This window comes from Scleropages formosus, chromosome 18 (genome assembly GCF_900964775.1).
Source record: "Scleropages formosus chromosome 18, fSclFor1.1, whole genome shotgun sequence".
NCBI lineage: Eukaryota > Metazoa > Chordata > Actinopteri > Osteoglossiformes > Osteoglossidae > Scleropages > Scleropages formosus.
In genome coordinates, this window is record NC_041823.1 from 546,453 (window position 1) to 570,250 (window position 23,798).

At 45.7% G+C, this 23,798-nt stretch overlaps 2 protein-coding genes across 3 annotated transcripts in view; one reads left to right on the forward strand and one right to left on the reverse strand.

Moving 5' to 3' along the window:
- Positions 1-1,395: 1,395 nt before the first annotated feature.
- On the reverse strand, positions 1,396-9,572 carry LOC114912561 (uncharacterized). Its single transcript, XM_029260051.1, has 4 exons — positions 9,551-9,572; positions 8,342-9,263; positions 4,162-4,205; positions 1,396-2,192 (listed from the first exon to the last, which is right to left on the reverse strand). Exons 1-4 carry the CDS (start codon positions 9,570-9,572, stop codon positions 1,396-1,398), a joined length of 1,785 nt encoding a protein of 594 aa, XP_029115884.1.
- A 13,134-nt stretch (positions 9,573-22,706) lies between these two features.
- The window catches only part of LOC108923650 (CLIP-associating protein 2-like), a 36,327-nt gene continuing 35,235 nt past the window's right edge, over positions 22,707-23,798 (forward strand). For both annotated transcript variants that reach the window (XM_029259847.1, XM_029259860.1), the window contains exon 1: positions 22,707-22,844. In XM_029259847.1, the coding sequence (XP_029115680.1) occupies positions 22,820-22,844 (25 nt within the window). In that variant the 5' untranslated portion in view covers positions 22,707-22,819. The remainder of the gene's footprint in view (positions 22,845-23,798) is intronic.

A 23,798-nucleotide genomic window follows, 5' to 3' on the forward strand; every position in this document is an offset into this window, starting at 1 on the left:
TAAGAGTGTTCAACACTCGCCAGTGTGCCTGCCACCTTTAGCAGCTAGAATTTGCACTGATCCCTCCGAGCACATCACTTTCATTTTCACTTTTAATTATTTTGGCTATTTATTGTTATTGGCATTATTTCTAGTTTTTTTCTGTGTAGTTCTGTCTATTGTGTTCTCTATAGTCTGTGGAGATGCATTCAAGCAAGAATTTCATAGTACTTTGTACACGGTACTTATGACAGTAAAACCTGAACACTAGGAGAAAAAGACATAGTTCCAAATGTGTGATTCTTAAGTAAACTTAGTTTGTTTCTCTCTACTTGATGCACCGATGTTCATCACACGAGCAGGTGCATAAAACTTGGGATAGACTAATATTGACCACCTTCCTACTAATTTTTATTTTTTTTAACATTTACACACCATACAGGAGTAGTGGCTGTGCAAAGGGTTATCTGGCTATTATCATTAAGTTATGGCGCATGATCATTTACACCACACATGAGCTGGAGAGATCTTGGGCGAAATGATTTTTCAGACCCTTCTTGAATGTAGACAGAGTTTCAGCAGTTCTGAGTGAGAGGGGAAGGTCGTTCCAACACAACGGATTAGAACCGAGGACCTCTGTGCTTCACTTTTTGTGTGCGGGACCACCAATCGAGCAGAAGTAGACGAGCGAAGGGGTCTGGTTGGGGTGTAGCGGTTTATGGAAGTCTTATAAATATCTTGGAGCAGTTCTATAGATGCACTTACTCCTGTTCATCAAACTGGTGCCAAAACGGGTTGCTGAATGAACAGAAATACCGATTAACCTCAACAAATCCGGAAAAACTTTGTTGCTTCACAAGTGCTAATACAGAGGAATAGTTTAAACTGGACATTTAACATTTACATCATGTGACTTTGTAAACTTTTTGGTGTTTTACACTTCATACAGTTACTTACTGATACTTTCTACTTTAACTGTAACATTATGTTTAACTTGGCTTTCAATGAAAATGACATGGAAGAGGCAGCAAAGTCTCAGGCAACAGGGCTTCCAGAATAAAGCTCTTTATTAACAAACAGAGACAGATAAAACCAAAAATCCAACACCAAATGTACACAGTGTGAAGTTCAGCTGTTCTACTATTACAGTTATTCTGTCAAGTTCTTCTGACCAGCTGCCTATTAATACCACCATGGGTCTTAACAGACAGCAGCTGGTCTTCATCCGTGGTGGAACTTGCATGAGGGTCAGTACATCTGTCTGAAACTGAATCTGATATTAATATATTGGTAAAATCTCCATTTATTTTGTTTAGAGAATTCAGTAATATTTCAGTTCAATAATGTTTTAACATCATATGAAAGTTTCAACCTTCTGTCAAAGTGTAATCTTTATGACGGTTTGAAGACTATTGATTAAAGGAAATTTTTTACAACTCTGTATGCATAGGTGACTTTTTCCTTTAAGTTTTTCTCAAAACTGAATTTCAAGTCACTGTTTTCTGCTTCTTTCCTTATGCGCATCGACTCATCCCTCTGCCTCCAGAAATTCTTGTTGTTGTTAAAGTTTTCTTTCCTCCTGATCTCAGCCTCCTTCTCTCTGAGTTTGGTCTCAGCCTCTTGATACATCTCCTGGGTGTAGAAACTGTTACTGTTGAGTACCATCATCTTCTCAATCATGTCCAACAGTGCTACCACTTGGGCTCTATTGAACATGGCTCTGTTGTTGAAGACGTGGTATCTGCCTCCACACTTGTTGATCACCTCTTTCAGAGCAGGATGGGCCCTCTGGACAAAGTCATGAATGGACTGACCTTCAAGGTCGTCTCCACGGGTGAACAGGATGATCATGTATTTTCTGGACTCTTCTCCAAAGATCTCCTGAAGGGCTTCAACACACTTCCTCTCCTCATCAGTGAATCTGTTGAGCTGCATCACCAGGAGGAAGGCGTGGGGACCTGGACAGGAGACCTGAATGCACTTCACTATCTCTTTCTGGATTTCCTCATTGGGCTTTTCGGTGTCAAACAGGCCTGGGGTGTCGACCACTGCGACATGTCTGTCATTGACCAGTCCATACACCTTCTGGCACCGAGTGGTGACTGATGTGTTCCAAAGTGCAGAGTGAAACTGCTTTCTGCCCAGGATGGTGTTGCCAACTGCACTTTTCCCCACTCCTGTTTTACCCACCAGAACGATCCTTGTTTGAGGGCAGTCGTGTTTGAGCTCTTCTTCAGGAACGTTTTCAGTGCACTTATTTGTATCTACATGTGGAAGTTCACATATTGACAATTATCAGCTGCCTTAAATGGTTCAGAGATGTTGGACAGGTTTGATAAAGAAAGGGACTGATTTGTAAAAGTGCAAAAAATAATTAACTGTTCAGTCTTCTCGGTTTTTAGAGGTACCACATCATTAAATTTACAGAAAATATCTTGCTTCTTATGCATATGAACCAGTGACTATTGTTAAAAATAGCACTAATGTATTCTGTGCCTTTAAGAGTATGTAGAAGACATAAGTTTAAAGGTACCAACCTGCATATTTGCAGAGAGCCATTTTCCCATGGAGACCGTCTCGAAGGGATGCCTCTGTGTACCAGGCTTGTTGAAAGTATTTATACACCATGTCAGGGTGTAACTCCATCCTACGATTCCACCCCCGATGCAGCAGTGAAACCACCTCCTGCACCTTCTACAGCGGTAGTGAGCACAGTCCCGCAGACATCTCTGCACAGAGGTGAACCTGTGATCTCGTATACAAAAATTTTTCCCTGTCTCACAGTGAACAGTTGTGAGACGCAACAAAATTACTCACCGTAGATATGTGTTCACTTCCTGCATTTATACCTTTAACAATTGCTGTATTATTGCATAGGCTTTGATTCATGTACCACGAGAAACTTATACTTACTGTATACTTTCTTGTAAATATACATAACTCCATAATATACAATCGAATAAAAGTCAAAACTTTTCAATAGCGTATTATGTTTACATTATGGGATTTTTATGTGGTGCTGTGAAAAAGTATTCAAAAGCATTTTAAGAAGTATTTCCAATTTTTCAAAACAAGTTTTTCTTCTTTTTGTTGTCAAAATTGATCAGACCTTTTTGGCAGTTCTAGTGGTTCATCAATGGAACCTGAGAGACAAGATTATACCTGTATTATTTTTATGTCATTTTCTCTGTGTGAAAGAGAATGAAATGTGCAGTCATAGGTGTGAAAAAGTAATGAACCTATTTAAGGCAGTAGTTAACAGTCAGCTGTGTGAAAAAAATCAGGCCTGATAACCAATAATCAAAGCATTTCCATGATGGGAGTCTGTTATGTCTGGGTAAAAATCAAAAACAGGCATCACCAAATTTATGAAATTAGTCTGTTCCCGAAAATGGCATGGATATCAAAATTTTGGATACTGAAAGGTTATTTTCAATTTTTAAAAATGGTAAAAATAATAATGCATTTCCAGCCCATTGAAAACTCAAAGCAAGTTTCCAAAATATAACTAGAATGCTGTAAAACACCTACCAACCCATGATTTCAGCATTATATAAAATGCCTTTATTTGTATTTGTATCAGTTTAAGACACTTTCCTCCAAAGCGACATACATCTCAGAAAACAATCCACAAGTGCATTATACTTGTTACCTTTGCTATCCTGCTTCCTGACCAAGGCAGTTTTCTGTCTCTGTTGAAAACTCCAGTGCTATAATTACTATTCCAGGGTGATGCCCACTTTTCTTTTTAAACGATTCCTCTGCAAGAAAATCAATTAACCAAGCATGTTGTGTTTATTGTGAACAACTTTCTAAAACTGCACACTGCTGCTATAATGTTCATACATATCCCAAAAAACATGAGCTAAACTTTTCCTGCTAATTGCTCTGCCGTCTCCACAATCATTCAACTAAATAACACACCTAATATGGCCGAATGAATTTCATACACTTCCCGTAATGCCCCAACAGTCTCCTAACACACCAACAGATAGAGACATCTGGATGCGGATAGAGACACATCAACTGTAGTACATTACTGCAGTTCCACTTCACTGGAGCAACGTGCAACTTGCAGTTTTTTTGGACATGCTTACGATGAACTTCATAATACTTTTCGTTGCATAAACTGAAAATTGACTATCAAAAGCCAAGAACCCCTGTACCAAAATTTCAGATAGACTTTGTTAATTGAAGGCTGCTTATGCTGCATTTTAAAATACAAACTTCATATCGAGAGTGAAGTACAGAGGTGGCGGTGAGATGGCCTGGGAGTGTTTTCCTGCCACAGAACAGGAAACCATGAATTCCTCTTTATATCAGAAAATTGTAAAGGAGATTATGGATAATGCAGTAATCGATGATAAAATATACAAGCTGTTCAGAATGGCTGAAAAAATGTTTGTCAAAATCTTGACCTGATCCAACTGAGATGCTGTAGCAAGACCTAAAAAAGCTGTTCACGCTTGAAAAGCTGTACATGGATGTGAGAAAAAGCAGTTGCAGAAGTGGGACAAAATTTTTCCTATACAGCTGTAGACCACAAAGGGGAAGTTACTTTTTCACAACTATGAGTAAAGAGTTTTATTGTCTTTCACACTATGGAAATTAATTTTTCAGTGTTAGAACAACGGATGTGGTGGTGCAGGGGGTTTGGCTAGGTCCCACTCTCTGGCGGGTCTGGGGTTCGAGTCCTGCTTGGGGTGCCTTGCGATGGACTGGTGTTCCATCCTGGGTGTGTCCCCTCCCCCTCCAGCCCTATGCCCTGTGTTGCCGGGTTAGGCTCTGGCTCGCTGCCACCCTGCTTGGGACAAGCAGTTTCAGACTGTGTGTGTGTTAGAGCAGCAGATGTGAGAGTGATTCTGATGGGCAGGAAAACATTTTATCTATTTTATTTCTTTACCAGTATAAAATTATAGATGAGTAATAGTTTTTTTTCCACCTCCGAGTGCCAGTGAAACAGAGGTATTTGTGGTGGGTGGAGGTACTGAAATCCTAGACACAGTACGTCAATCTTTATCTCTCATGGTCTCAGCTTCATGCATACAGATTGTATCAAGGACTTGGATGTTTTGTTAGACAGAAACATATCATTTGTGTCTTAAAATCTTACTTCTGATCTGTAATGCAGTAATTGGCATTGCTCCGACTTACCTTTGCGAGACTATTGATTGTTATATTCCAAGGTGGTGTCTATGTTTATTGGATGCAGATCATCTTAATGTACCTGTGATCAATAAGACCTCAGTAATAGGTCGTGCCTTTAGTTATAGAGCACCTAAACTGTGGAATAGTCTATCAGTTACTGTCAGAAAAGTCCAGTCTCTATCAGCCTTTAAATCCAGGCTTAAGACTTCTATGTTCACTGTGAAAAATCAATGAACAATGCAATTCCTGTTTGCTGAATGCCCTGGGATGGGGGGCTTACACTGGCACTTGGACCCCTAGAAGTTTTTTTCTCCCTTTACTTTCAGTTACGGGTTTTTTGTTTCTTTCCTCGGTGGACAGGAAGCCTACTTACAGCTTTAATAATTACATAGTTTTTGTAGTAATTTACTGTATAGCCAACCTTTTATCTGTGTTATTTCTCGGATCCTTTGTTCAGTGCTCTATATCTCTGTGTGAGAAGAGCTCTATAAACATTAATTGAACTGAATGGAACTGATTTGGATTGATACTCTTGGGTTGCTTCACACAGGGAGAGAAGATAATGACAGAGATGCAAGAAGCCTTTGGCTCCAGCGTCATATTGAAATGATTGTTCTCTTTAGTTATAGAGATTAAAGACTGTACACTAAACTATTTACAATGATTTACTCATTTACACAGCTGGGTAAGTGCTTTGGTCAGGGATGTTACAGCAGGAGTGATGATTCAGACCAGACATGAACAACTTTGAATCAGCACCCATAACCACTATGCTACTTGCTTCTCCTAAGTGCATTTGTTTCATTGCATTATGGCACAGCCGTCAAAGAACATAACCTCTCTAGCAAAGTCACAATACATTGTTCATGTATGAAAGAAACAACACATACTGCTATACAAGAAGATAAAGACATTCCTGTCATGCCTGATTTCCTAATCTCTGTAACCTGTGCAGAACCAGGACCTAGTTCATCACGCATGACCATCATACATGATACACCCATTTTTACACAGTTAAAATATGGCAAAACCTGCAGATAAAAGGCAAGTAAACATGTCAGATGATCATGTTGATACATGGAAAGTCTTAGTCATGCTCATTTTAGGATTAAACAGCCATCTTTCCCCTCCCTGCAATCATACCAGAGTTTGGTCTCTGTCCGTGTCCAACAAGGGTGGGAGTAGTTGGAGAAGAAAAAAGTGGAATCAATCAATCAGTCAATCAGTGTCAGTCAGTCAGTCAAGAGAAACCCCAGACCGAAGGTGATGCAGACATCATACAGTGACTGAACCTGAAGAAGTAAGTAAGTTAATATGGGAGGATTTTGGTGAGGTCATGGAACCTGACCTTCAAATATGCTCAGAAATTTGCCTTTACTTTCTGAGCAGACTCAGATGTTTTGGACTGTGCAGGTCACAGCTGCACACGTTCTACCGGTCTCCTGTACTGGGATCAGTGTGGTGTGCAGCTGTTTGCTGGGGGCAGACGCTGGAGACCGAATAAACGAATGAGGAAAGATGGATCGGTTCTGGAAGGGAAGGTCTCCAGAGCGCTCCTGACCTTTCATTGCCTACTGTATTGTACTGTCTTCCTTTATTATTTTATGTACCTTTCTGTTGTTACTATTTTCTTATACTTTCTGAAATATTAGTTTTATTTAACCCAGTGTGATTCCAGTGTCTGTATCACTAAAGTGCAAAATCTATCTATCTATCTATCTATCTATCTATCTATCTATCTATCTATCTATCTATCTGTCTGGCCTGTGCCTGTTCTCCGGTGGGTCTAGAGTTCGAGTCCTGCTTGGAGTGCCTTGTGGCAGACTACTGTCCCATCCTGGGTGTGTCCCCTCAGCCCTGCACCCTGTGTTGCCGGGTTAGGCTCCGACTCACCGCGACCCCGCTCGGGACAAGTGGCTTCAGTCAATGTGTATGTGTATTTCACTATCTATCTAGTGATCAAAGGAACAAGACTGTGGAAACAAGCTGCAAATGAAGTTCCTGCACAGTGACTAATCTCAGTGATCAGAAACCCTCAGCATGGAGTCACTGCATCTCCAGATGAGAAGAGCAGGTAGAGTGGTTTGGATCCCTAAGTTAGGGTCCTCCCTAGGTGCCTCGCTCCGTACTCCTGTCCTGCATGGAGGAAAATCCCTACTCTTGGGCTCCCTGCAGCTTTATGTTGATTTTCTTTATTATTCTTTACCTTTGGTTGCTCCCTCAAAGGAGCAATGTCCCTATTTGTCTGGTTGATTGAATGAAATTATTTTTTGAGTAGAAAATCTGCTGCTGTTTCTGTCTTGTTTGTACAGCCAGCTCTGCCCCATAACTGACTGCTGAAGAAACACATGAGTTGGAACAGCTGGTAGTGGTCAGTACTATTACCTTTAGACCCAAAGGTTGTAGGTTTAGATACCACTTCCACCCATCGTACTCTTCAGCAAGGTACTTACCCTAAACTCATTCATTAAAATCAGCCAGCTATATGAGATAATTGTGAGTAGCTTAATATTCTGAATTGCTTTGGAGAAAACCATTACCTAAATGAATAAAAATACATGAAAATTACACGTGAAGAAATGGGGGGCACAGTAGTGCAGCAGGTTGGGTCTGGGTCTGCTCTCCAGTGGGCGTGGGGTTCGAGTCCCGCTTGGGGTGCCTTGCGGCAGACTGGCGTCCTGTCCTGGGTGTGTCCCCTCCCCCTCCAGCCTTGCACCCTGTGTTACCAGGATAGGCTCCGATTTGCCCCAACCCCACTTGGGACAAGGTGTGTGTGTGTGTGTACTTGAAGCAAAGTATTTTTATTTTAATGAGTGTAAATCAAACACAAAACAAATACACAAAATGTAAAACGTCGTATTAAAAATAACAAAGCGGTAAACTGACAGAACAGGATCCCTATTCTCTTCCTCTGTTGTCCTTAAGCATAAACAAGTAAATGTAAAGTACAGCAATAACTACAGTAAAAACGATAAATCAGTTCACTAACTCCTACATGTGTTTTACATGTGAGCTTGTAGGTTCTTATATATGTGATTTTACTGATTTTAAATTTGTCTGAAAAATAAACCCACAAAACCTCTTTAAACTAGTTATCAGTCTCTCCAAAAAACCCCAAAAAAACAATAAAAGTAGTTACTTGAATTCATTAACTTTACTCAGTTTACAACCTTGCTGCATTTGAGTGACCCAGTGCTGCATGTTCTTTCAGTGCTTCACGATCCTGAAGGCATTGCTCAGCTTCACTTTCAGGTGCTGTAAGAAGCTCAGTTTGAGTTCAGAAGTCTCTGCTTTCATCCGAGCTTCCTTCAAGTCCTGTTCAACCTGCTGTGTCAGGACACCTATCCTCTTCTCCATCTCAGCTTCAACAGAAGCTCTCAGCTTCCCATCTAGTTCCTTCATTTTCTCCATCCTCTCCTTCTCCATGGCTTGTCTGCGACGTTTTTGTTTTGCTCTGATCTCCCTCTTCATCTCCTCCTCCTTCTCCCTGATCTTGGCCTCAGCTTCCTCATACATCTCCTGGGTGTAGAAGCTGCCTCCATTCAGTGCCATCATCTTCTCAATCATGTCCAACAGTGCTACCACTTGGGCTCTATTGAACATGGCTCTGTTGTTGAAGACGTGGTATCTGCCTCCACACTTGTTGATCACCTCTTTCAGAGCAGGATGGGCCCTCTGGACAAAGTCATGAATGGACTGACCTTGAAGGTCGTCTCCACGGGTGAACAGGATGATCATGTATTTTCTGGACTCTTCTCCAAAGATCTCCTGAAGGGCTTCAACACACTTCCTCTCCTCATCAGTGAATCTGTTGAGCTGCATCACCAGGAGGAAGGCGTGGGGACCTGGACAGGAGACCTGAATGCACTTCACTATCTCTTTCTGGATTTCCTCATTGGGCTTTTCGGTGTCAAACAGGCCTGGGGTGTCGACCACTGCGACATGTCTGTCATTGACCAGTCCATACACCTTCTGGCACCGAGTGGTGACTGATGTGTTCCAAAGTGCAGAGTGAAACTGCTTTCTGCCCAGGATGGTGTTGCCAACTGCACTTTTCCCCACTCCTGTTTTACCCACCAGAACGATCCTTGTTTGAGGGCAGTCGAAGTGGTGCGCTCCGTTACTAGCACCTCCACCTAAAAATTAAAGCAAGTATAATGTCTGTAACAAGATTATTGAAGGTAAGCTTATGAAGGCATTCTGCCATTAGGCATTTAAAGTCTAATTTAAGCATTATAATATAGTTTGAAAACCAAGCTTAAATAATTCAGATATCTGCAGTGAATAATTAAAAAGACTATGGATTCTAGGTGATAAGTCACATTTTAAATGCCCTCCTTTGCAATGAAGTGTCACTGAAAAGTGTCTTATTATACTGAGCCAAGATGTACTCGTAATGCAGAATCAATAAAATGAAACCCACCTGTATGTTTGCAGAGAGCCATTTTCCCCTGGAGACTGTCTCAGAGTGATGTCTCTGTGCATCAGGCTTGTTAAAGGTACAGTATTTATACAGCATGTCAGGGTGTAACTTCACCCTATAGCTCCACCCCCTGATTCAGATCCTACTTCAGCGAATGCAGCTCCTCCACATTCAACAGCAGTGGTGAGGACAGTCCTGCAGACACCTGTACACGGAGGGGACAGCAGGTTCTCAGACATAATTTGACTCAGTTTGACTCACAGTTTGACTCACAGGACAATGAGTGACTGTAAGTAAAGGTTCAGCTCCTTATATTTTCATCTTTCATCAGTTGTGCTACAATATTTAATTGTATTTTCTCATTCTGATACCTTGTTGAGCTTACAAATGTCTACTCTGTTTATGCCTTCAACTAGAGATCGTTCTTACACATACTGTCACTCAGCAAAATTTAATATCAGTTTTAATTATGCATATTATCAATAGGGAGTATATCCTACATTATCTTGGCTGCGACAGTAAGGCGATACTATAAAGGAAATGTTTTAGGCTAAATCTGAACAAAATGTGTAGTTCTGCAGAGACCGTCCGGCTCTTTGACTTGTACCTTTACATTTGTTCCTTTAGCTGATGCTTTACTCTCCAGCAACTACAATTATTCCCTCATTTATAGAGCTTTTCTTTCACTGATGCAATTTAGGGTTGGTACCTTCCCGAATAGTTTTACACCAGCAAATGAAATTCTAGACAGTTAGGGTTTCCAATTAAAGGTGTATAAATAAAGTATAAATAAATAAAAGAAATAATAGAAACTTTTTTCCCCAAGAGAAGTAAAATCTTGTTCACTGACATTACCTGATCGATACATGTTATATGTTGCATCCGCTGATGGTTAATGAAATTTAAATGCAACATACTGCTTCAAAGTGTGAGCTGTTTCAGATCTTCTCTCTTCCAGCTGGAAAAGCTGCGGACATCAGACTGGTTCTACTGGGCAGGAGAGGGTCAGGGAAGAGCTCCTGTGGAAACACCATTCTGGGCACCAAGGTGTTCCAGTCATTCCTGAGCACCACACCAGTGACCAGGGAGTGTGAGGAACACAGCACACACATCCAGGGGCGAAAGGTCACTGTCATCGACACCCCAGACTTCTTTGATGACTTCCTTCCTGATCCTGATTTCCACGTGAAGAAATGTATCTCCATGGTAGGACAAGAGTCCAGTGTTTTCCTCTTGGTCATACAGTTGGGTCGCTTCACACAAGGAGAGAAGAAGATAGTGACACAGATACAAGAAGTCTTCAGTGTCAGTGTTACACAGAACATGATTGTTCTGTTCAGTTACGGAGATGACTTGGAGGGTGTTACCATTGAGGACTTTTTGAAACAGACTCAACCAGAGCTGAGGAACCTGGTGGAGAAATGTGGGGATAGGTACCATGTGTTCAACAACAGAGACACCAGTAGTGACACACAGGTGACGGATCTCCTGAAGATGGTAAACAACATACAGAGCAAGCACAAAACATTCCAAAGTAAACAGCCATCAAAGGTCCATTTGGATTCCTCCGAAGACTCTCAAAGAAGCAGCAAGGAAAAGCTAGATGAGAGAAGAAAAAAGAGCTTCTTTCCTTGCCATTTGTTCTGAATAAAATCAATTGTTGTTTTGCTCTTAATTTCTTCTGTTGTGTTAATTAATGTAACAAACTCAAAAATTGCAATTAGTTTATAATAAAAATGTTAGTAGCAGCTACTGCAATCATTTGTTTTCACAGATTTCTCTTGACATAAATACTAAAGCAATTCGGAATCCAAGCAGCCCTTGCTAAGTTAATATGGAATTTCGCCCAAACTTTTAGGTTAGCATCATGACACTGTGTGTACAAGAAGCAAACTCATAATACATGATAAATGACTGTGATGACAGAACAGAACATTGATTGAATATAGAGAGATTTGGGATTTGCAATGTTTGAAAAAGGTATATTCAGGGTCTCAGTGTATTATATTTTTTGTAAATTGTCTATACAGTAGTCAGGGGGTGCGGTGGCGCAGTGGGTTGGACCGCAGTCCTGCTCTCCCGTGGGTCTGGGGTTCGAGTCCCGCTTGGGGTGCCTTGCGGCGGACTGGCGTCCCGTCCTGGGTGTGTCCCCTTCCCCCTCTGGCCTTACGCCCTGTGTTGCCGGGTAGGCTCCGGTTCCCCGTGACCCCGTATGGGACAAGCGGTTCTGAAAATGTGTGTGTGTGTGTGTCTATACAGTACCTGAAAAAAGTATTCACCCCCCTGAACTTAATATTTCAGTGTTTTACATCTCAGAATCACAGTATATTAAATTTGGCTTTTTTTTTTGTCACTGATCGACAGAAAAATACTCTTTAATATAAATGTGAAAATAGATTTCTACAAAAATAAATTTTTAATTATTGGCATAAAATGACTGAGTGCATTAGTATTCTCCCACTTTACTATGAAACACCTAAACCAGCTCTGGTGCAAGTATTTTTTTTTATAAGTAACCTAATAAGCTGGATGGAGATCAACTGTGTGCAATGAAGGCTTGGTTCATGTTGATTGTTTACTCAAAATTGCTTATAGTGTGTGTGTGTGTGTGTGTGTGTGTGTGTGTGTGTGTGTGTGTGTGTGTGTGTGTGGTCGGGGTGGTTACCCTGCAATGGACAGGTGTCCCATCTGGAGTGACCCTATCTCAGCTGGTGTCCTATGCTTCCAAGATAGGCTCCTGACCACCACGACTTTGCACTGGTTACTAATAATGAATGAGTCAATCAGTGAAACCAGAACCACAATCAAATGAAGTACAGGTGGTCCACAAGTTACGATGATCCGACTTATGAATTTTCGACCTTACGATGGTGCGACGGCAATTTTTCGGTCAGCGGAAAACGTACTTTGAATTTTGATTTTTTCCCACAAGTGATATATGGTACAATACTCTCTCGTGATGCTGGTCAGCAGCATCGATGTGCATCTCCCAGTCTGCCACACAGTCGCTAGTGTTTACAACCTATACTCTACAGTGTTCTGTTTTTCCACTGTTTTTTTGGATACCCCTCTGTATGTACATTGTGTTTTGTGCATCCATAATTTCACAGAAACGCCTATCAGTGTCTCCTGGCACTGGGCAAAAAAAGAAGAGGAGGAATTACTCTTGAGGAGAAACACCAGATGATTGTCCAGCATGAAGGCACCAAGCCCGTAATAACCATCATACGTACGCTAGGCCTATGATGTTCTGCAAGTTAGGTGTGTTAAATGCATTTTCGACTTACGATATTTTCAACTTACGATGGGTTTTTTTGGAACGTAACCCCATTGTAAGTCGGGGACCGTCTGTGCTTGACTCATGAGGTAACAGCTGTCCATGACCGCCTGTTGTTCCTCACATCATTCCCTGTTGAAGAGTTTTCTGAGAAATGAGCTGTCTGCTCATCTAGAGACAGAGACTCCACGAGCTGCTCGTCTTCATTCCACTCTAGCAAATGTTCAGAAGCACACAAGATAACTGACAGGCTGACCGACCGGCTGACTGCGTATTAAAGAAAGAGCACAGCAAGAGAAGTACATTCCTCTCATACATGGATTCTCTATCTATTTTCTGTGGGCAAAGGTGGGCAAAACCAGGACACAGTTCATCACACATGACCTTCACTCATGACCCCATCGCTTTGACTGTATGCATCAAAAGTGTGGAGGAAAAGAGCAGGAGAAAAGCAGGTGAAGCTGATGTGCTCCACTCTGTCGTGTCTGTGCTCCAAGAAGCTCATTTTTGCTCATTTTAGGTAGGAATGGAGGCCCAAGATGTAAGCTATTGTATAAAGCTGCAGAATTAACCTCCTCTCACCTAGACCATCTGACAGGTATATCTTCCTTTCAGTTGTGGAAATATTTCAGGTTCACTTCGTCTGATTTGCTGTCACACGCCAGTAGTGAGAAGAGATATTTCTGGTTCTGGAGCTCATCATGATAAGATCAAATTGACATTCTGATTTTATCAATACACTTCCCTCAGAGGTCTCCTGGCTCGTCGCTCACAGATCCAAAAGGTTCTGATCAGCTGCTCTGAAAGTCTGTTTGTCATGATAACCCAAACACTGAGGTGACTGTCATTTCTGGTGCTCTGCATTACATCTTCCTTTACATCCTTCTGTGTTTTAGATGAGCTCTGGATACTTTTAGGACAAAGAATTCAAATAAAAACATCAGATGGCATTCAGCATTTGCATAATACTGTGGAAAACAGCTGAAATGTCAGTTGGTTTTGCGATTATTATTATTATTATTATTATTATTATTATTATACACATACACACATTGACTGAAATGGCTTATCCCAAGCAGGGACAGAGCCTAACCCGGCAACACAGGGTGCAATTATTATTATTGTAACAACCCGTGATACTGTTCTGAGTGGGAAACTTGTTAAATGTAATTAGTCGCATTGTTGGGATTAATGTGAAATGTGGGTGTGCAACCACTGGGGGCACTTCTGGGGAAAATGATGGGGTGACTATGTCTACTAATGTGTTATGAGAGAGTTTGGGGGCGCTAAGCAGGCTGGGAAGGCTGGCTAGACATGCTGGTCCTGGAGGAAACGGGGTCCTTGGACTGAGAGCGTTATTTCCCTGTGCATCAGTGTTTGAATAAAAAAACATTCGAAATGAACGCTGCCTCTGTGTTCTTCTTCGCCCCATCCAGATGCACGGTGCTGTGCACCGCATTATTATCATTATTGTCTGAAACTGCTTGTCCCATGCGGGGAGCCGGAGCCTAACCCGGTAACACAGGGTGCAATTAGTATTATTATTATTATTATTATTATTATTATTTATGATGCTCTCATGTGATGTACAATAATCAATGTGCTCCTGTTACAACACAGAATCGACACATTGGATGTTGGACCCAAGTGCAGGATCTTTCATTTCGTACAGGAGGGACAAAGCAGATTTTGTAGCTGGGGACAGGCGGAGGGTCTGGTTGGAGAACGATGTTGTGGGGAGGATCTGAAAATGTGGTCAAAAGGACGAAGCGTAAGGTCATGGCTGTGAGAGTCTTGGTGTCATGCCCACAAGCCAAGCAGCCGCACCTGACAGTGATCAAGGCCAGGGATAAAGGCAGCACCGTCCCGACACAAGGTTGTGGAATCTTGCAATGCCCTGGCTAGCAAATTTACTGTTTCATCCCTTGCACCCTTTTTCTCGTTTTCATGTCTCTCTGGCTTTTGACCTCTGCTTGCTTTCCCTTGTTCTGAGTACTGTCTTGCCCTCCCAATGATGTTTGCACCTTGATCGACCTATGCCTATCCCTGACCAACGATTTCGCCTCCCTCTCTGTGTTGGATGGAATCCGGGATGACCTCACCTGTGCTTGGGTCCGAACCACCTACCTCCTGTCTCCCGTCCCTGGGTGTGACAGAAGATTCCGCCATCTTAACGGACCCAGCAGAGTTGGAGCGTCTGTAGAAGGCAGAGTCTGCACAGCAGGTACTACTCGGTTCCCATGAGCAGACCCTGCGGCAGATCCTATACACACTCCAGGGCGTCGTACGAGCACAGCCGGTCGCTGAACACGCCCAGGGGAATGCTCCTGCAACGGCGGCTGGGGTCTCCCCCAGCACTGCATCCGCAGCACCCTCTACATCATCAGAAGCAACTGCTGCGAACGTACCTGCAACGGCCCCCCTGGCCACGGCGGACCGGTATGACAGCTTCCCTGAAAAGTGCTAGGGTTTTCTCCTTCAGTGCGATCTAGTGTTGGCGAGCCAGCCGCACGTCTTTCAGACAGACACTAGCCGTGTCACGTACCTGATTTCGTTGCTGACCGGACCTGCGCTGGATTGGGCAATAGCGGTTTGGCACAAACGTGAGACCACCACTTATGAACGCTTCCGGAAACAATTTCAGATGGTGTTTGACCACCTGCTTTCGGCTCGTATTGCCAGCAACCGACTGATGACAATTCGGCAGGACAGTCGGACCGTGGCAGCATATGCCCTGGAATTCAGAACCCTTGGGCAACTAAGCAGCTGGAACCAAGCCACCCTCCTTGCCTCATTCAGGTGTGGTCTGCACCCACATCTACAAGCCGAACTCACCTACTGTAGAGAAGACTGGACGTTGGACCGGTTCGCTGAGACGGCCATGACAATCAACCCCCTTGCCCGGAACCCAGGGCTACGCCCTCGGTTGCCCCTCCTGGACTCCTCCATGGCTTCGGATACCCTGGAACCCATGCAACTGGGACAAGGGCACCTGACCCCAGAGGGGAGATGCCAGTGAATCCAGGGCCTTTACTTTATGCCTTTACTGTGGAGGATCTGGGCATTTCAGAGCTGACTGCCCCACCAGATAATTTCCCAGGGGCCTTTGCCAGAGGTCAGTGTTGAGTGCCCTACGTCGCTCAGATGCCCAGTTGACAGTGCCAATAGAGGTGTGTTGGGAAACTGCCCGGGTCCAGGCGAGAGCGCTAATAGACTCCGGGGCCGCCAGCTGCTTCATGGATGCAGACTTTGCTCAACATCAGGGCAACCCAGTGCGGGCATGCGATGTCACCCTACATATTAGTGCCCTGGACGGATAGCCATTGGGTACCGACAGACCGAGGCTTTACGCGTGTATGTGGGGACTTTTCATGTGGAGGAGCTCTCCTTCTTTCTGATTCAATGTCTGATTAATATATTGAATATCAGGACCTCGCTGAGGTATTTAGCAAAAACAAGGCCGCCACACTTCCCCTGCACCGACCTTGGGACTGTGCGATCGATATTTTGCCGGGCACCACTCCTCCTCAGGGTAGAATCTACCTGCTGCGCTGCCTGAACAAAAGGCTTTGCAGGAGTATGTGTCTGAGGCTTTGGCCTCCACGATCATTCGGCCATCCACGTCACTGGCCGCAGCGAACTTCTCTTTTATAGAGAATAAAGGCAGTGGGTTGTGCCCCTGTATTGACTATCGCAGGCTGAATACTATCACGGTAAAGTACCTGCATCCCCTGCCACTCATTACCGCAGTACTAGAACAGGTCCACAGAGCTCGAGTGTTCACAAAGCTTGACCTGCACAATGCCTATAACTTAACTTAATCTGGATCCGGGAAAGGGATGAGTGGAAGACAGCTGTCAGCACCTCCCTCGGCCCTTACAAGTATACTGTTATGCTGTTCAGTTTGTGTAACGCACCGCCAGTGTTCCAGGCGTGCGTCAACCTTGCACTGGGGGACATAGTCCACCACGGAGTTTTGGTATACCTCAGTGACATCTTGATCTATTCGCACACCATGACCCAGCACATGTGGCTTGTGCGCTAGGTACTACAGAAGCTGCTCAAGCATGGTCTTAACGTCAAGGGGGAGAAATGCCTATTCCATCAGCAGCAGGTGGCCTTCCTGGAGTTCATCTTAACGGCCGACGGAGTGGCCATGGACCCAAAAATGGGCCAAGCAGTGCTGGACTGGCCCAGACCAGACAGGGTGACAAGTGGAAGACAGCATTCAGCACCACCTTGGTCACTATGACTATTTGGTGATGCCATTTGGGCTAGCTAATGCTCCCTCCATTTTTGAGTACTTTGTGAACGATGCGTTTGGGGATTTGATGAAGAAATGTGTCTTAGTGTACCTGGATGACATACTGGTGTTCTCACATTCCATAGCCGAACATGTGGAGCATGTGAGTAAGGTCCTGCGCTGTATTTCGGATAATAATTTCTTTCTCAAAGGAGAGAAATGCGTCTTTCACTAGGAGTGTGTGAGCTTCCTGGGCTTCATCCTTCGCCCGGGGGAGTGGCAATGGACCCTACCAGAGTTTGGGGAGTGCTAGATTGGCCCTGTGAGACCTCCATAAAGGCTCTACAGAGGTTCTCAGTGTTTGCAAACTTCTACCCCTGATTCATATGTGGTTTCAGTAGCATTGCCTCACTTCCCTTCTTAAGGGAAAGGGTTCAGGCTCATTTGTCAGCCAGAGGCCCTGGAGGCATTCCAGGAGTTCAAATGACTGTTTACAACCACCCATGGTGCTCCGGCATCCTGACATCTTATTGCTTTTTGTTGTGGAAGTGGATGCCTTGGTTGTGGATGTAGGGGTGGTTCTCTCACACAGACAGGGGACCCCTGCAAAGTTCAATCCTTGTGCATACTTCTCCAGAAAGCTGTCTCCCACCAAGTGCAACTGACACATTGGAAATAGAGAACTACTGGCCATTAAGTTAGCGCTAGAGGAATCTTACTGGTTGGAGGGGGTGCTCACCCGTTCTTGGTTCTTATATCTCCTTGCGTCTCCCTTCCTTGTTTCCCCTTGCCTGTCTCCTCGTCCCTGTATCCTGTCTCCCACGGCCACAATCATTGCTTGCCCTTTTGACCTCGTCTCTGGATGGCCCTCAGATCAAAATGTTTGCCTACCCCGACCACGAGATTTGTGTTGCCCTTTCATCCAACATACAGATGATCACGCACCTAGGTCCAGTCCCCAGTTCTCCAATGCGCTAGCGTCACAGTATTAAACAATATCAAGCTTAACATTTTTTGGAAGTTTAAATAACAATTGGTTCATTTGTTACATTTTTGTTACTTGTATTAAACTTCTGAACCTTAGAACTGTACAATACCTGAACAGCATGTTTTTGGACTACTGGAGGAAACCAGAGCACCCAGAGGAAACCCATGCAGATTGAGCAGGAATCGAACCCACATCCTCTTGCACCACCCAGGGGCCGTGAGACAGCAGTGCTACTCGCTATGCCACCGTGTCCCTCTGTGAACAAAACTGCACTCCTACTAAACAAGAACCAGAAACTCTGGTGCATTGAGACAAATGGGCTGAGAAGTTCACGGTTAGCACTTCTCCTGGGGCACTTAAGGAGAAATACTTGCTCAGGATTCAATCCTGTGCCCTTCAGATGTAAAGACAGCAGCTCTAACCACTCCACTACCAGCAGCCCAAGCGAGTGTCCACCACCCTCCACTAAAGAAGACAGATCTTTTTCACAGTGGAGGTGGACGGTCAGTCCAGCCAGCAGAGACAGCGAGGTGGGACCATGTGGAGTGGGCCAATAGTCCATCTCAGGCTCTCCCAGCTTCACCTTCACTTGCCAAGTGCATTTAGGAGTCCAAGATTCGTCTTTGTAGCCAGAACAGGAAGTCCAGAGTGTGTGCAGATGGAGCTGGGGCCTGAAGCAATCCACACCCGGGGAAGTGTGTGCTGATGGCACCATCTGCTGCTCACTCACGGGTTCTACACTTCACAGACTCCTGGACATATGAAACGGAAAGGACTGCGTGACGTCTCACTGGGGGTGTCAAGTGGGTTCCAGAGGCAAATGGGACACTGGCTACTGTTGCTTCTGGGTTTACATGCCCAGCCTCACTAAAGTACCCTTATCAAGATGCTTACCCTGAATGAATGCAGTCAAGATGACCTACCTGTATGAATGGGTAAAGCAGTGTAAAGTTACATTTATTCATTTAGCTGACGCTTTTCTCCAAAGCGACTTACAATGTTAAGGTTACAATTATTTACCCACCCATTTAGAGAGCGGGGTAATAAGTTAATAATCAGACATTGCAGGTTGTCTTGATGGTAAGAGTTGTGTCGATAAAGAACTGAGTTAATCATGGTACTGAGAAATGGCCTTCATGCCCACTGAAAAAGTGTCTCTCGGAACAACAAGGTAACTGTTCGTCTCCATACACACGTTCTGTGTTTTGGGCTCAAGCCTCAGAGACCTCAAGCTCCGCTTACAGGCCAAAGGTCCTGTGCAGTCGGGTCCCGTGGCCAGTATTGGTTGTGATAGCTGAACTTCTGACGACATTCCTGTATGTTTTGACCCTGTCAAAGGTCACTGGAGCTCCTTTGTAAACGTGGCTTCGTCCCAACAGTGTGCGTGATCACACACCACATTGTGTTTCCGCTGGAGGGCAGGTGTGACACGTGTCATGAGCTCTTGATTCAGTCGTGTTCCTCCTCGAACCCTTGGCAGCGAGTTGCAGAGAAGGGGGTTTGAAATGGTCTTGCTGCATCTCTCACTTGAGGACAAGTTCTGTCTCACTGTCAAGAGGGAGTTATAGCAACAGGGTGTGTGTGTGTGTGTGTGTGTGTGTGTCTGTGAGTGTCCGTGTGTGATGATCCATATGTCTTCACGGTGCTTTTTATTTACTCTGCTGTTTACCCCATTACTCCACTTTTACCCCTTCCACCCTGCACCGCTGGTCTGAACACGGTGGTGTTGGTCACTCTGGAGCCTGTCTGACCACTGGGCCTTTAGAGCTCAGCATAAAGAGCACAGAGGCTCAAGAACTCTGGCACGGAGATGGTGGGAGGAGTCTATTGGGGACAAGCGCCGTATGGCTGAGTAATGGTGTAAAAGTGTGGTTTCATCAAAAAAACGCTGTAATGGTCAATAACAGTCTTGTGTCGGTGCTCCAAAGCCGACACACGTGACACATGTCAATGAGATGATATTCAGGATAAGGGTTATTGGGGAAAACAGGCACTCAAATCCGATCCCTTGTGCTGCATGGCGACTCTGTGGTATCTGGTTCTGTATTATTATCTGTCCCACCTTTTGAGTTTTACTTTGTTTTACTGTGTCCATGAATTTAAACTGTAGTTACTTTTGCTACATGTACTTGATTCATAAATTTGCAGTTATGGTTCCCTTTACCGGGGGCGTGCGGTGGTGCGGTGGTGCGGTGGGTTTGACCAGGTCCTGCTCTCCGGTGGGTCTAGGGTTCGAGTCCCACTTGGGGTGCCTTGTGATGGATTGGTGTCCTGTCCTGGGTGTGTCCCCTCCCCCTCCAGGCTTATGCCCTGTGTTGCCAGGCTAGGCTCCAGCTCCTCACAACCCCATCTGAGGCAAGCGGTTTCAGATAGTGTGTGTGTGTGTGTGTGTGTGTTTCCTTTACCTTTGAGGTTTACAAGGAGGCGTATAACAATCTCATCTGACAGTGTAATTATACTGCGGTATTTGGTATGTCACACATTCCAGTACTGGGACTTTTACTGTCAGAACTGATGTGTGTTTTCTTCTCAGAAACATTTTCTTTTCGGAGTCGAGGGACATTTTATCGACAAGATAATAATAACTGGGGACAGAAAAACCTTTATTTGTCACCAGATAATTTTTTACATTTTTGTTCATAATTGTATCTCACACTTTTATGCAAAGCTTTGTACAATAATATATGTACTTATGGTTATTAACCGATTCATACGGCAGGGTAATTTTTACTGTATCACTTCAGGGTGATTGCCTTGCTCCAGGAGCAGGGATTTGAACATGAGCCTCTGATTTCAAGGTGACAACATCAACCACTAACCACTGTGCCCCCTGCTGGTCACACTTTGTATAGCAGTCATCTCCACGGCTCTTATGAGAATCTGCATGACGGTATGAATGAAGGAGCGCTGAAATCGTACTGCTGACTGAACTGTTTGTGCTCCAGGTCCCGGGAGGACTCTGCCATTGTACCGCGCTCTCAAACACAGCACAACGTAGTAAACTCAGCTGTACACTGCTGCAGGAGCACAATACGAAGCGCATGTTGAGATGCAGCAGTTCTGCAGCTATTACTGCGCTGAGTTACAGTCGTGGTGCGATGCTGATGGGGTGAGTCTGAACTGATGGTCATCTTCCGCAGGACCGACAAACACGCAGCACCGGCCTCTCGGTGACCGGGACCGCAGCCCTGCGAACGCACTAATTACACTAATCGGGCACTAAGGCAGACAGGAAGTGCTGGAGCGATGCCCCGCCCCCACATCCCTGAGCCCCAGAGGAACCCCGCCCCCGCAGCACAACATGGAAATACCCTGTTATTCACAAAGCAAAGGGGCGGCGCTGCGGCGCTCCATTCCGGTCCACATGACAATTACATTAGGGGCGCGTTTCTCCTTAAAGGGGCCGCGGAGGGGCAGGGAAGCAGTGGGATGGAAGCCGTAGACCCCCCCCCCCTCCGGCAGCCCCCCACTGGACGCTCGCTAACAAAGGGCCTGTTTTCTCTCTCCTGGCCAGCTGTGCTGGGGGTCAGGGGTCACGTGTCTGTGTCTGTCTCTGCCTGCCACCGAAGGACCGCTCAGACCACCCCCCCCCGCCCCCCCCGTTGGCACTGCAGTGCGTTCAGGAACGACAGTAACACTAACGGTGTCCCTGTGGACCACAACCATCCCTCTATCTGCTGTACATCTTTCTTCGGCATCAACACAACTTTTTTGATCTTCATGATTTCTTCTGTGGGACCACAAGTGTGTTCCTGCCTGGTGGGGGTGGGGGCTTCCATGATGTTTTTTAATCACTGCTGAAATTTTTACTCACTGATTTTATCATTTATTCGTCTGCATTTTTGCTTTTAGTTTGTCTGCATGTTTCAGCGATGTGACGACCCCTGACCTGAGAAATTACACTGCATTAAAGCCACAGGGTAAAATACAGTAAATTGCGTCCAGAAAGTTTGGTTCTTCACAGGGCTTTCTGAATAACCAAGCGGAAACCCAGGAAGCGGTACGCAGTGTACCGTGTTACCAGTGTAGGGTCTTCACTGTGTTTCCCGAGAGTTTCCAGCCGACAGTGGAGTACTGATGTCCGTCCACCTGTGGATATTTCACGCATTCATGAGGGACACGGCTGGATGGAAGAGGTTCGGGACACGCGGCAACCCGGGTTCGAGGGCTCGCTGCCACTTATCTCTGCCCGCCGTCTGCTCCCGGAGCTTCGCTCTGGACGGCTTACAGCTCGCGCTCCCTCCCCTCTGCTGACCCGGTCCATCCAGGTCTCCATGGCGGCTCTTCCACCGCGCATCGATGGAGAGCTGAGGATGGACTCAGTGATGCAGCAGAGTGGAGTTTTCTTACCACGGTGCGACAGCAGCACCTGTCATGGGATCTGACGTGAGCATGGAGACTGCTGGATGCAAGTTCAGGTCTTTAGGGCGAAAAGACACAACAATGCTGAGGATCACGCGCACACACACACGCACACACACGCGTGCGCGCAGAAGGCCGGAGCGAGGACAGGGAGCGAGGAGGGACCGCACACTGAGGGGCCTGCGGACGCCGCGCACAGGGACTCTTATTGTGAAGCCGCTGCAGCTGATTTGTATGCGGGGGAGTGGGGGGGAGAGGAAGAAAGAGAGCGAGAGAAAGAGAGCGACGCGAGGGGGAGGGCGAGTGAGCCTTAGAGCGCCGCTTAGGTCGCAGAGCACGCGCCTGCCGGTCCCGGTCCGCTAGGTCCACACGGACGAACACGGACACAGGCTCGCAGCCATGGCCGCCGTGGCCCAGGGACGCGGTGAGTACCTCCCTTGGGGGGGCTGTCGTGCCGGGGGAGGGGGGGAAGGGGGCGTGAGGGTGGGCGTGGGGGTGCGGGTTTACAGACGTCTCCGCAGCTGAAGGAGACACAGGACCTGGTGCGCCATGACATCCCCGTCCGCAGGCCGCGGTGTGTGTGTGTGTCTGTGTGTCCGTCTCTTTGTCCGGCTGCCCCTCAGTCTGCGTCTGCTCTTGTGTTTCCCTCTCGCAATGTCTCTCTACATGTGTCTCTGCATGTGTGTTTTTCTTTGTGTGTGTTTCTCATTATTGCATCAGGGAGTGTGTACAGTATGTGTCTGTGTACGTCTGTATTCTTGTGTTTGTACTGTAAATCCGTGTGCGTATCAGCACGTCTGTGTGTGTGTGTGTGTGTGTGTGTGTGTGTGTCTCCCGCTGTTCCTCCAGCCGTTTTTGGGACACTGTGACACATTTCTGTCTGCTTGTCCACGCTGCCTCAACCCCCACCTGTCCACCGAGATGCTGCTCCCCATCTCCTGGTCCACCTCCGTCTCCACGGCAACCAGGTTGTTTTCAGGACTGTGCTGACAGTCGAAGTCCGAGGTGCCGACTGACCCCCGTGTGGCTCTTACATAACGGGACACGGAGAGGCTGTTACTACCGGAGTCTGAGATCTGGCAGTCGGACGGCAGCACCGCGCCAAAGCGCACTCACGCACCGCGGGCCAATTCTTTGTGTGTGCGTGTGAGTGTATGTGCGTGTGTGCGCACACGCTGGGATATGAGGTCACATGTGTTGAGCTCTGCAGATGTGTGTTAGATGTGTGTTTTACGATGGTGTCCTGATCTCCCCTCTCTGGCTGACCTCAGTCGATAAGGTAATCGGGAATAAAGCGAGACACACACCGTTTCTCCTGCGCGGTCATACTGTTCACGGTCACACACACTGTCTCTCCTGTGCGGTTGTCCTCCTGTGT

What these genes read in the sequence shown, in the direction of transcription:
- LOC114912561 (XM_029260051.1), bottom strand. Translation starts at nt 9,572, where the DNA reads ATGGCTCTCTGCAAACATACAG. An exon ending in GGCTCTCTGCAAACATACAG is followed by an intron (nt 9,264 to 9,550) that starts GTGGGTTTCATT and finishes TTTAATTTTTAG; the next exon opens with GTGGAGGTGCTAGTAACGGA. An exon ending in GCAGCCTTCAATTAACAAAG is followed by an intron (nt 2,193 to 4,161) that starts TCTATCTGAAAT and finishes TCAAACACGACT; the next exon opens with GCCCTCAAACAAGGATCGTT.